The sequence below is a fragment of the Ostreococcus tauri genome (genome assembly GCF_000214015.3).
Source record: "Ostreococcus tauri WGS project CAID00000000 data, contig chromosome 13, whole genome shotgun sequence".
Lineage (NCBI taxonomy): Eukaryota > Viridiplantae > Chlorophyta > Mamiellophyceae > Mamiellales > Bathycoccaceae > Ostreococcus > Ostreococcus tauri.
Genome location: NC_014438.2, coordinates 50991 through 63444, shown reverse-complemented (window position 1 = coordinate 63444; position 12454 = coordinate 50991). Strand labels below are relative to the sequence as shown.

The 12454-nt window shown below is 61.5% G+C and overlaps 7 protein-coding genes across 7 annotated transcripts; 4 read left to right on the top strand and 3 right to left on the bottom strand.

Annotated features, from left to right (window-relative positions):
* Nucleotides 1-480, top strand: OT_ostta13g00380 (unnamed product; the record flags this gene model as incomplete). Its single annotated transcript, XM_022982656.1, has 1 exon — nucleotides 1-480. A coding segment is annotated over one exon (480 nt), but the record flags the coding sequence as incomplete, so codon positions are not given.
* Nucleotides 481-531: 51 nt separating this feature from the next.
* Nucleotides 532-1209, top strand: OT_ostta13g00370 (Pentapeptide repeat; the record flags this gene model as incomplete). The annotated part of the gene is made up of 1 exon (XM_003082461.3): nucleotides 532-1209. The coding sequence occupies one exon, from the start codon at nucleotides 532-534 to the stop codon at nucleotides 1207-1209; it is 678 nt and encodes a 225-aa protein (XP_003082509.3).
* Nucleotides 1210-1307: 98 nt separating this feature from the next.
* On the bottom strand, nucleotides 1308-4475 carry OT_ostta13g00360 (Metalloenzyme, LuxS/M16 peptidase-like; the record flags this gene model as incomplete). The annotated part of the gene is made up of 1 exon (XM_022982655.1): nucleotides 1308-4475. One exon carries the CDS (start codon nucleotides 4473-4475, stop codon nucleotides 1308-1310), a length of 3168 nt encoding a protein of 1055 aa, XP_022840157.1.
* Nucleotides 4476-5029: 554 nt separating this feature from the next.
* Nucleotides 5030-5806, top strand: OT_ostta13g00350 (Ankyrin repeat; the record flags this gene model as incomplete). The annotated part of the gene is made up of 1 exon (XM_003082459.2): nucleotides 5030-5806. One exon carries the CDS (start codon nucleotides 5030-5032, stop codon nucleotides 5804-5806), a length of 777 nt encoding a protein of 258 aa, XP_003082507.2.
* Nucleotides 5807-5959: 153 nt separating this feature from the next.
* OT_ostta13g00340 (Aminoglycoside phosphotransferase) lies at nucleotides 5960-7612 on the bottom strand (the record flags this gene model as incomplete). The annotated part of the gene is made up of 1 exon (XM_003082458.2): nucleotides 5960-7612. One exon carries the CDS (start codon nucleotides 7610-7612, stop codon nucleotides 5960-5962), a length of 1653 nt encoding a protein of 550 aa, XP_003082506.2.
* A 1640-nt stretch (nucleotides 7613-9252) lies between these two features.
* OT_ostta13g00330 (Thioredoxin-like fold) lies at nucleotides 9253-10014 on the top strand (the record flags this gene model as incomplete). Its single annotated transcript, XM_003082457.2, has 1 exon — nucleotides 9253-10014. One exon carries the CDS (start codon nucleotides 9253-9255, stop codon nucleotides 10012-10014), a length of 762 nt encoding a protein of 253 aa, XP_003082505.2.
* A 120-nt stretch (nucleotides 10015-10134) lies between these two features.
* OT_ostta13g00320 (UTP--glucose-1-phosphate uridylyltransferase) lies at nucleotides 10135-12454 on the bottom strand (the record flags this gene model as incomplete). The annotated part of the gene is made up of 1 exon (XM_003082456.2): nucleotides 10135-12454. A coding segment is annotated over one exon (2320 nt), but the record flags the coding sequence as incomplete, so codon positions are not given.

The following is a 12454-nucleotide window of genomic DNA, read 5'->3' as shown; positions in this document are numbered from 1 at the left end:
GTGCCGAGCGCGCATCGCGCGCGACGACGCGACGACGACGCGGACGCGGCGCTGGTGCTCGTGCGCGTGGCGAAGGACGTGGTGAAGTCGACGCTGGAGGGTGCGGTGGTGACGCTCGAACGCGGGACGACGACGGGGGGATGGGGGACGACGTGCGCGGCGCGGGACGGCGGCCGCGCGCGGGCGTGGGCGTACGATTTGAGCGACGCCGAGGGCGGACGCACGGTGTTCGATCGCGCGTGTCGAGCGGTCGATGGTGTGCTCATGATCACGCGGGCGGACGCGGTGGTGGAGGCGCCGGCGGCGAGGCGAGACGAGGGGGGGGGGGCGCCGCGAGAGACGACGGAGACGCGAGCGACGGCGGCGAAGAAGGACAAGAAGGAAAAGAAGGAAAAGAAGGAAAAGAAGGAGAAGAGAGAGAAGAGAGAGAAGCGAGAGAAGAGCGACGTCGATCGCGAGTCGAAGCGCAGGAAGACGTAGGACGCGAGACGGGCGTCGTTGATTTGTAACGCAAGGACGCCTCACAACGCGATGCGCGCCGCCGCCGCGCGCCGCGTCGTCCCGACGAACGTGACGACCGCCCGTCGACCGGTGCGCGAGACCGAGCGAGCGATCGCCCGCGCCCTCGCGTCGTGCGCGGTGAGTCTGTGCGTGACGTTGGCGCCGATGGAAGCTTTCGCCGCGCCCGGGTCCAAGCCCGCGCCGTTGTTCGCGGAGGGTGGTCAAGCCGCGTGCACCAACGCCGCGCTCGACGCGTTCGCGGACGTTCGAGCGAAGTTCTCCTTGGAGGTGAGCACGGGAGCGCTCCCGGAGGCGGTGTTGACGCTGAGCGGGTGCGATTACAGCGAGAGAGACCTGCACGGGAAGGTTTTGAGCGGAACCGTCATGGACGAAGCGTCGTTCGAGAAGAGCGATCTGTCGGCGACGGAGATGTCCAGGGCGTCGGTGCGAAACGCAAACTTGCGAGGAGCGGATTTGAGGTCGGCGAACTGCTACGAGGCGCGATTCGATGGGAGCGACCTGAGAGGGGTGAACTTTGAGAATGCGTTGTTGTCCAACGCGACGTTTGGAAAGAGCAAGGGGCAGTGGGCCGACGTTGCGGGAGCGAATTTCGAGGGCGCGCTGGTGTCGAGCAGCGATGCGAGGAAGCTTTGTGATAATCCGACGTTGGATTTGGAGGGGGAGATCGCGATCGGTGGATGTAGATGATTCCGACGCGACCCGGAGCGGAATTTTTTTTGTACGATTTGTGATTAATTTTACGCGCAAACTAAATTCTTTCGTTTAAATCTCGGCCTCGACGTCGTCTACATGACGTTTTTGACGACAAAGTTCAACTCGGGGCGCTCGGCGACCGCAGCCTTGGCGGCTTCGGGCGAGGCGACGGTGACAGAGGTCGCGTTCGGACCACGAACGGCCTCGAGCGCGTCGGCAAAATCGCGGAAGTCTTTCTGCGTCGTGCCCAAGATTTGATCTCTACGCTCTTGTCGCTCCTCGTCCGTTACGTTAAGAAGGTGTCGCATCAAAGCCGTGTAACCCTTGGAGTCCGGAAGCTGGTACGAGTCAACGTCGCCGATGGTACCGATGATGCTCTTCGTGAGCTCCTCCTTGCCAATCTCAAGCTTCCGCAGGAAGTCGACGGTGGCGTCGTAGTTGTCTAACGTCTTCAACAAGTTCGGATCTCTGTACGAAAGGTAGGTGAACATACCGCTGTGCGAGTCGAAATCGCTGAAGCCGCCGTACGCGCCGCCGGAGACGCGCACGCGATCCCACAACCACGTCGTCCCGAGCAACTTGTTGATCACGTACGAGCTACCGTGGAGCTCGTAGCCAGCCTTGTATAAGTTCGCACCCTTGCCGACGTAGTTTACTTGAGTCGGCACGGTGAGAATTTCATTCTGCTTCGGGTTGATGGTGTTCCACTGCTGCGGCGATCCGGCGCCCTTCGCCGGGAGTGAGTTCAGGAAGGCCTCCACTGACGGCATCGCCAAGTCCAGAGTCTTGGCGTCGGCTGTGAGGTTGGTGATACTACCGGCGCGGTTGTTCAGGCAAGCGGATATGGTTTGCAGATCCGCCAAGACGCCCGCCCAATCGCTATCGACGCGCTTGGTGAGCTCTCGAAGGTAATCGAGTTGCGCCAAGCCGTTCATCTGTTCGCTCACCCAGCCTGCGACGGAGTCTTGCGCGTCGAGGCGACCCGCGGCGACGCCGTGACCCGAACCTTGCACGCGAGACTCCATCGCCGCGCGCGTTTCGAGGACGAGCTGCTTGAAGATGTTCTTGTCGTCGAACTTTGCCTCGAGCATGAGCTCCGTCATGAGCTCGTGAAGGACACCCACTTTGTCGCTCGTCGCCTTGCCGCGAACGACCATGAACGCTTGCATCTCGTCCGAACCGCGCATACCAGAGGTAAACGGTGTAACCGAGATCCCACCGGTCTGCGCGCTGATGAGCTGATCGAACTCAACAAACGACTTGGTGGCGGTACCCATGCGACCGAGCGCGCGCGTCCACAGCGGAAGGAGTGGCAAGAGGTGCACCGGCACCGTCTTCATATCAAGGAGGTGCTCCGCGTACAAGATGTCGTTTGTGAATAAATCGTGCGTCAACACCTTCGTGGCACCGACGGAGGAGATATCCGTGGGGATTCCCTTGGCTTCCTTTGGGATGTCGCTCAACGCGAGCGTCGGCACGCACGCGAGCGCCTCCGGAGAGTCAGGAGTCTCTTGAAGCTCTTTCAATTCCTTCGTCGCTTGGACCATGGCCTCAATGTCTTCCGGCGACATGCTCGCACGCTTGGCGTCCAACTTTGCTTGTTCTTCAGCGGCTTCCTTTTCGGCGAGCGTCGAGTCTGGGTTGAGCTCGACTGTGACTTGGTGCGTGTTCTCGATGAGCATCTTGCGCATGAGCGGGCGGAAGACGTCCTCAGACGCGATTCGCGCCTTGAGCTTAGCGAGGGGTTCTTCGAAGCGAAGCGGTTCAAAGGGATCACCCTCGTACAGCCACGTGCTCATGGAGCGGAACATGAGCGACAATCCGCGAGGGAATCGGCCGGTGTTGTTCTCGCGCAGGCTGAACTCGATGCTGTTGATCGCCGCGTCGATCGCCGACTGCGAGAAACCCTCGTTCGCGATCTCGGCGATCGTATCGTGAATCAGCTTTTCGACCTTTGGGATGTCCTCTTGGGCGACGCCTCGCAAACCCAACGCGTACGTCGGTTGACGAAGCTCATCTTCCAATCCGTACCCGACGATGGCCTCGCCAAGTCCAGACTCTTCAAGCGCCAGACGAAGAGGCGCGGAGGCCGAGCCCATGAGGAGATGATCGAGGAAACCGACAGCGAGACCGGTCTCCGGGTCGAACGGTTCCTCGCTCAAGAGCCAGTTGACCTGGACGAAGGACTTTTGTGCGTCCTCGCCCTCACCCGTGGTGTACGTCTTCACCACGCGCTTGGGCGCGGAAAAGAACTTTTGCGTGCCGATCGAGCTGTCGACCTCGCGACGATCGAATTCGTCGAGGAACGAAGCCAAAATCTTCAGGCGCTCCTCCACGTCGTCGTCGCCATAGAACCACATGCGCGCGTTGCTCGGATGGTAATACTTGGCGTGGAAATCCTTAAACTCTTCAAACGTGAGCTCCGGAATGACCGTGGGGTCTCCACCAGAGTCTACGCCGTAGGTGTTATCCGGAAACAGCGCCTGTTGGCACTCGCGCGCGAGCACGGAGTCCGGGGAGGAGTACACGCCCTTCATCTCGTTGAAGACGACACCCTTGAACGTCATGGGAGCGTTCGCGTCGTCGAGCTCGTAGTGCCAGCCCTCTTGTTCGAACGTCTTCTCGTTCGTGATGCATCGCGGGTGGAACACCGCATCGAGGTAGACGTCGGTGAGGTTGCGGAAATCTTGTAAGTTGCAAGAAGCCACCGGGTACGCCGTCTTGTCCGGCCACGTCATCGCGTTGAGAAACGTGTTCAGCGACCCCTTGATCAATTCCACGAACGGTTCCTTTATCGGATACTTGCGCGATCCGCACAAAACGGAGTGCTCCAAGATGTGCGGAATCCCCGTGGAGTTGGACGGAGGCGTTCGAAACGTCACCCCGAACGTCTTATTCTCATCTTCGTTACTCAGCGACATCACCTCCGCCCCAGTCTTCGCGTGTCGAAACAAGAACGCCTTCGCGTCGTACTCCGATATGTAATCCTCCCGAACCAACTCAAATCCATGCGAGTTCACGGGCGCCCGCATCGTCGCGAACGCCGACGCCGTCTTCGCCGGATCCGCCGCCGCGCTCGCCCGCGCCGCCGCCGCCCCCCCCCCCGCGCGCGCCCGCGTCCATACCCCATCCCGCGCCCGCGTCGTTCGCGCGCGCGCGTTCGCGACCGACCCTACCGTTCGATCGCGCCCCGCCCGCGTCGCGCGCGCGCCGACGCGGCCGATCGTCCGCGACGGCGGCATCACCCCTCGGGTCGCCATCGTCATCGATTCTCTCGCGCCCGTCGCCGCGCGCGCGGTGAGGGCGTCGCCCGCGCGTTCGAGCGCGAGCGCGAGCGCGCGTCGTGCGAACGTCGTGGCGCGACGCGGTGCGCGGCGTCGCCCGCGCGCGGGGGCGCGTCCGTGGACGTCGTCCTGTGCTTCGTGCGTTCTTGAGTCATGACTCGTGAAGCACGGGACTCGATGTCGAGGTGCGCGGTTGCGGCGGCGTGCGTGGTCGTAAACCCTAGTCCTCGAGTCATCACTCGTCGTGACCGAGACTCGATCTCGATCGACGCCCGTCGCGTTCGCGCGCGCGTTATCCGCGCACGTCGACGCCGCGCGTGAGCCCCGCGCGCGCGCACGCGATGCCGACGACGATGACGTTGATGACGCCCGCGACGCGCGCTCTGACGACGCGAACGCGCGCGCGAGCGGTGCGGATGCGACGCGAACTCGGATCTATCGCGGGCGGACGCGGGGACGTCCAACGCCGCCGCATGCTCCCGCCAGGGGGTGGCATGCCGGGCATGCCGCCGAACATGGACCCGAAGAAGATGGCGGAGATGCAGCGGGCGTACGCGGAGGCGATGAAGAACCCGGAGACGGCGAAAAAGGTGCAAGAGCAGATGGCGCAGATGCAAGGGATGATGAAGAATCCGATGGTGCAGCAACAGATGCAGGCGATGAACAACATGGTGGCGAATCCTGAGATGCAAAAACGGATCGCGTCGTTGAAGGATGACCCGGCGTTCGCGGATTTCTTTGATGACTTGCGGAAAAACGGACCGGGGGCGATGATGAAGTGGGCGAATGATAGGGAATTTTTGCAGCGCCTGAACGACGCGTTGGGCGGAGAGGAAGCGATTCGAGCCGCGGCGGGCGGCGTGGCGCCGCCCGAGGCCATGAGCGCGCCCGCGGCGGCGGCACCGACGCCGGAGGTGGAGACCCTGCACGACGCCGCGCGGTACGGTGACGTTGAGGCGGTTGAGGATTTCATCGCAGTCGGTAAAAACATCAACGCGCGGGACTCCTCATCGCGAACGCCGATTCACTACGCGATCGCGTTCGGGAAGGGCGATGCGGGAGAGGAAATCTTCAACCTCTTGCTCGAGGCCGGGGCTGATCTCACGGCGACGGATGAGAAGAAGAACACGCCGTTGCACTACGCGTGCGGCTACGGGAAGCCGTTCGCCGTGCGCGCGCTCTTGGACAAGGGATGCGACAAGCAGGCGAAGAACGGTACTGGAAAGGCCCCGATCGATCTCGTCAAGCTCGAACCGAAGAATCCGATCAACAACGATTCCGAATTGATCGCAAAGCTCGAGATTTAAGGCGACTGCGCGTAGAGACATTGTTATTGGAAATTATCGCACATTCTTCGTTCGTCGATGCAGTTAAGTTCGTATTTGATTACATGTCGATGGAGTGTTTTGAGGATTAACTCATGATATGTTTCGCGTTGACCGTCGCGCTGCTCTGGTCGTTCACGACGGCGCAGCAGTCGTGGGGCTCTCAGAGTACGCGTCGATGATAAATCTCTTAAACATCGCTTCGGCGCCGACGGTGAGCACGTGCGTCAGAGCCGTCCACGCGGATTTTTGTGTCGTGAGCACGTACTCGTTTCCCTTTGGTTTTGGCGCCGTCGTCGTTTCCGCGTTGTCTGACTCGCTGACGATCTGCATATGATAGGAGTACATACCCATGACGAGCGACGTGACCAAACGAGCGGCGATGAGACAGGGTAAAATTCGCATCTCAGATGGCGTGAGCGGGAACACGTTCTGAATCCCCGCGAGCATGATCGACATGTCTCTAATAGGATCCTCTTTATCGAGCGCGCAGTACGCCAACGCGATGGCGACCTCGTTGATGCGCCATGAGACGACGACGTCGCCGAAATCGATGCAGGCGAACCTCGAAGCGGCCGGAAACTTCACCGGATCAGGTCCGCTATCCAAAGCGATCATGTTCTGCTCGTTCAGATCGTTGTGCAAAATTCCGACGCGAAGCTTATCCGCCACCGGAAGCACCAGGTGCTTGAACGCGCTGAAGACGGTGCTGCACATCATGATGCGCGTGTCGTCCTCAAACAGTCGCCTCACGACGAGATCCGTCAAAAAGTGTTGCACATCCATAAAGTGGCGAAGATCCCAGAGCCGAGAAGAGGCCGCGAGCACTTTCCAGCACATCGCGCACTGTTGGACGTAGGGCACGGCGAAGCTGTCGGCAAAGGTGGTCTTTTGGAGAATCTCCAACTCGTTAGGCGTCGGCCACTTGGACAGAGCGTGACAAATTTGACCCACGAACAATCCTTGTCGGTGAACGAACTCCACGGGGTGGGGCATCGGCACCTGCACAACTGTCTTACCGCGCAGATACGTCATGACGCGTAGCGTGTGCGCGATCTGGTTACTGGCGAGAAATGTCACGCGCGTACAGTGTTCCTGCGTCGACCCTGGCGTTCCCGCCGGTACGAGGTTCACCGTCCCGTCCGGTCCGGGCGTGGTCCACATCGCGACCTTCGATCGCACCACTCGCGGACACTCCACACCGTGCGCGAGCAAATGCATCATCACTCGCTCCTGCGCCGCGAGCACGCCGCGACTCACCCCCGAGCTATCGACTCCGTTGTGCACCTTGACGACGTACTCCTTCGTCTCCGCGTCGCCCTGTTCGTTCAGCTTCTTCGCCTTGATGTACCAATTCTTATCATCGTACGACGGAAGTTCACTAATGCTGTCGACATCGATCTCCCCGAGGTCGTAATGCGCCACGAGCAGGCGATACATCTCCATCTTATCGACCATCGGTCTTCGAAGTTTTCGCTCCGTCTCGTCCAAGAGCGTGCTCGGCACGTTTTGCACCTTCACCCCCAACCACTTCGGTAGGTTCCGCGCCCGTTCCTCATCACTCTTCCCATCGTTCGCCTCACCCACCGCCCGCGCCTCGCGTCGGTCGTTCTCTCCATCCGTCCGCGCGCGCTTCGCCTCGCGCCCGTCCCGTCCCGCGGATTCCCTCTTCTCGCTCGAGCTCGCCTCCGGTATCGCCGCCACGTCCGCGTTCAGCCCTTCACCGCGCATCACCCCTCGGTCGTCCTCGCCCTCACCGCCCCGCACCGCGGTCGCCGTCGCGTCCATCGCGCGCGATTCCTTCCCGTCGTCGCGATCGTCCGATGGCGCACACGCGCGTGGAATCCCCCTCCCCGACGCCCGCGCGCGCGCCCGGAACCGCCGTGACGCCCGCGCGCGGTCGCCCGCGCGCGAGTCGCGGTCTCTCTCGCGCGCGCGCGCGGTCGCGGCCGTCGCGTCGCCTCGGCGTCGTCGCCGCCCCGCGTGCGTCTCGCTCGCGCGTTCCATACCTCTCAGATGCGCACAGTATGATTTTTCACATCGTATTATACATCACGACACCACCGTGTGTGTCCCACGCGCGCCTCGGTTGGGCACAATCGGCATCACGATCGACATCACCACCCGACACGTGGTGATTTCAATCACGAGCACAACCGGTCGACGGTGATGTATTATTAACCTTTCGCGCTCGCGCGAGCGGTGTCGACGTGACGTGCTACAGGGGTCGACGAGTGACATACTGGACGCATCATCGCCGTCTGTCCTCGACACCGGTGCCGACATGTCGTCGTCGCGGTCACGTGATGCCTATCACTGTCACTATCAGAAAAAATGATAGGCTTGACGTACACGCACTATGAAATCACGATCTGCATCACGACCCGACACGTCGTGCGTCGCATCACGCGCGCGACCCATCGATCGTGATGTCCACGACCGGTGGACCACGTCGTACGAGACGTCGAGCACCCATCGGTCGACCGTCGAGCACCCATCGGTCGACCGTCGAGCACCTATGGGTCGACCGTCGAGTATCTATGCGTCGACCGTGGGAGGCCCATGGTTTTTTGTACCCGACCGAGTCAAAACCCCGATGGCCCACGTCGTGATCGATAGGCGGCTGTCCTCGTCTTTGCCTGTACGCGCATTCTCCGTACGTAGAGCCCTTTGACGAGCGCCGAGCGCCGAGTCGGTCCATCACGTCCTGGACCCTGATATGTGTCGACACCAATAATACACGTCGGTCGCGTCGAGTTCCACCGACGCGGACGCTGAGGAGGCGAAAGGCGCGAGCCCGGTGGACCATCGGACCGATCGCGATGGGATCTGGCCGGACACACGGCGCCGGACGGTCGGCGTTGATCGAAACACCTCGGTGACGAAACCCCACCGCGCGACGGGTTCGCGCGATGCGCGCGCGGGTGACGTCGACGCCGACCCTCGCGGGCGCATCGCGGGCGACGACGCGCGGTCGCGCGCGGCGTCGACCGCGCGCGCGATGGACCGCGCGAACGAGCGCGGGTGCGCGCGTGAACGACCGCGAATGCGCGCTCGCGGATGACGAAGCCGAGGGCGATGGCGCGGACGGGCGGGACGGGGTCGGCGCGGCGACGACGGTGATGACGGTGATCCCGTTCGCGGAGGACGCGCACGAGACGCAGTACGAAGACGTCCGGAGAGGTCGGGGGGGTGGAAGGGGGAAGACGAGGGATGGCACGGCGACGGCGACGGCGACGGCGACGAAGAAGAAGAAGAAGAAGGCGAAGGCGAAGGCGAAGAAGACACGCGGGAAAGGGAGCGGGAGTAGTAGCTCGTCGAGCAGCAGCAGCAGCAGCAGCAGCAGCAGCAGCGAGAGCAGCAGCAGCAGCGAGAGCAGTGACGACGAGCGGGGGATGATGAAGCGCGCGACGAAGAGGGTGAAAAAGATGAAGAAACTCACGCTTCGAGACGCGTTGGCGGGCGTCGTCGCGCGCGGAAAGAAGAACAAGGGCGGTAAGGCGAAGGGTAAAGTCGTCGAGGCGAAGAAGAAGGCTGAGGGGAAGAAGAAGGGCAAAAAGGGCAAAAAGGCGACGCTCGTCTCAAAGTTGGGGAAGATTGTGTCGCGAAAGAAGCGCGAAACCGAGGCCCTCGCGGACGCCCTGGGCGACGGTTTACGCGTCGTGGACGTCGCGCGCTCGATGTCGGCGCCGACGGCGTTGACGACCATCGGCGCGTGCCCGCTCCTGGACCCGGTCGTTTTGGGCGACGCGATGAACGAGGTACCGATCGCGCGCATCGAGGTGTGCACGGGCAAGGATTGCAAAAAACGAGGATCCGAAGCCATCGTGGACGATTTACGCGCAAACTTACCGCGAGGTTGGAAGTGCGAGGCGCGCGCCAAGTGCATCGGCGGGTGCAAGCGCGGCGTGAACGCGCGACTCACGACGGCTATCGGGAAGGAAACTTTTAGCCGGCTGGATCAGGCGTCGGCGCGAGCGCTCTTCGTGCCGATGGCGCTCGCGACGAATGAGCTCAACGCGAGTTTCGACGACAGTTACGACGATCTCGGTACGAGTCACGAAATGGACGTCGCCGTGAGAGGACGACGTCGCCGCGTGCCAGTCGTCGATGCCGCCGAGTCGATTGAAAACGGCGCTCCTCCGGGGGAAGTTTACTGTCCTCCGGGTTTCATTCCCAAGATTCAATAGCTCGACGACTCAAACGATGATGTAACGACGATGTAACGGAGCATTCTTTGATCGCTAATCGTTTCTTACTGGAAATTGCAAATGAAAATGAATGAAGGTTTCGCGGCTGCAAGCAATGAATCAACTCTTTTCTTCGAGGACGACGTCGATGCGGTCGTCGTCGCCAAACGCGTAAGACCAACGCCAAGACGGTGAGACGATGTCGTCCCACGTTTCTTGAACACCACCCGCGCCGTCGGGTCGCAGCGTCAGTCGCTTTCCGTCCGGCACGACGTAGCGCACGTCCCCCGCGAGCGTGACGTCTAGAGCGTCGAGCTCGCCGCTACCCTCGAGAAAAATCGAACAACGTTCTGTTCTAGCGATAAAGTTACTCCAATAAACGTTCGAGTTTTCGTTCCGATCGATGCCGTCGTTGGAGACTCGAACGTTGCGAAGGCGACATCGTCCACATGCGCCTTCATCAAAATACACGGTTCCGTCGCGCGCCGGACCGAGCGGCGACGCCGCCTCGACGAACAACGATCCTCGCACCGAGACGTCTCTCCACTCGATCTCTGCGATCTCGAGACGAACCTCGGATCCTTTCTCTATCACGCCACCCTGGATCTTCTGATCAACGACGTCCCAAAGCGGACCGATGCTCGGACTGGCGCTGAATATGAAATCTGGTCCTCTCTCCAAATACTCCTCGAGCGGTTGGCTATCCGGGGAGGGATGAGACACGTTGCACCGCTTCAGCAAATCGCTAGCATTGCGAAGCAAATCCAAGAACGATCCGTCTGGAGTTTGCGCGAGATTTCTAGACTCAGGTGGTCTTTTCTTCTTCGCGCTACTCGTGACGCGACGCCGAAGCGTGTACAACACAAACGTCGGCAAATTCTCAAAGTCCGCAGGTCCGAGACGATTTTTCGAGCGACGCATCAGCGCATCTGCGATGTTTTGCATCGAACACTCCAATCTTCCACCCTTCGTTCCGTTTTCCATCACTGGTTTGGTGAGATTTATCAACATGCCCGGGAAAGCCGCCCTGGACGAGCTCACGAGCGTTTCCCGGATGTGCTTCAAACCGACAAAGAGGACGTTGGTATTGGCCGGATATGCGCTCTCCGCGCTTTGCGAATCGCTAGAAACATCTTGGACGCCGAGTCGCGTCATGTCGGTGTACTCGATGTTCGATACGCCGTACGCGTACTCGCCCGAGAGCTCTCTCTTTTCGACGAGCACGTTCACACCCTCTGCGGCGCCCACGTGACGCTCGCAGCTCGCAAAGCCGAGGGCTTTGTCGCCCTTGACGCCGACGCCCGAGAGCGACAAGAGCGTCGTGTCGGTACCCGCCATGGGATTGGAGATCTGACGCACGATGGCGCCTCGCCTCTGCCTCGCCTCGAGCCAATCAAAGACGCCTTCGTCGTGCATGAGCTTCCAGATGGCGCCGTGCCCGCCAGGTTTGAGAGACATCTCGCAGAAATCCTCTCGAACCCAAAGACCGCGATCGACACTCACGACTGGAACGAGCGGTTGCTCGAACAGCTTGTAGTTATCTTCGCCCCGACCGAACCAATTGTTATCCTCGAGCAAAGACAGTATGCGCGCGTGATTCCGTTTCGCCGCGCTCGTCATCACCGCCACGGGCGTCCTGTGGTGTTCCCCGGTGAGCTTGTAATATAGCCACTCCCTGGCGGTGAGGTCACGAATGAGCGCTTCGATGAGCGGTCTACCGTTGTAAGGCAACAGTGCCGCGGGCAAACTCTCCCCGGTCTCTGCGTCCTTCAAACCGAGGCGGTCGCCCGCGCCTCCGAGCGGATAAATCTCAGCCATGTTTGGAAGCTCCTCCACGCCCCAACGCGCGGCGGTGGCTGCGAACGCGCCGTCGTGCGCGCGCAAATCCACCCCAGGAGGCACGAGCAAGTTCACATCCCCACCCACGGCGTTACAATCCTCGCCTTGACACTCCTCAGCGCTGTGCATGCGCGCGGGCTCGCCCGTGAGCGATTCCAGAGCCAGCTCCATGGCGGTGCACTGATACCCGACCAAACCTCCAAGCATGTCATAAAACGTCTCAACCTTACTCAGGACGCGCACGAGCTCGCGAACGCGCCCCTCGACGTCGTCTTTGGCGTCCTCGGCGTCTTCGTCCCCGAACAGGTGCGCCTGCCCGCACGCGACGCACGCGTGAATCAAAAACCGATCCCTCGCCTCCATCCTTTCGCTCATCTTCGCCATCGCACTCCCCCCCGCGATCCATCGTCGCACGCTCGGCGTTCGTTCGATCACCGCCGCCTTCGCCTCCGCGATCGCCTCGGCGCTCGACCCGCCGTCCGCGCGAATCGCCAACAGCGCGTCCCTCGTCTCTCGCACCTCCTCCAGCGCCTCCTTCAGCGCCACCACCCGCGAGCGATCATCGCTCTCGAACCCTCCATCGTTCGCCACGTCGCGATCC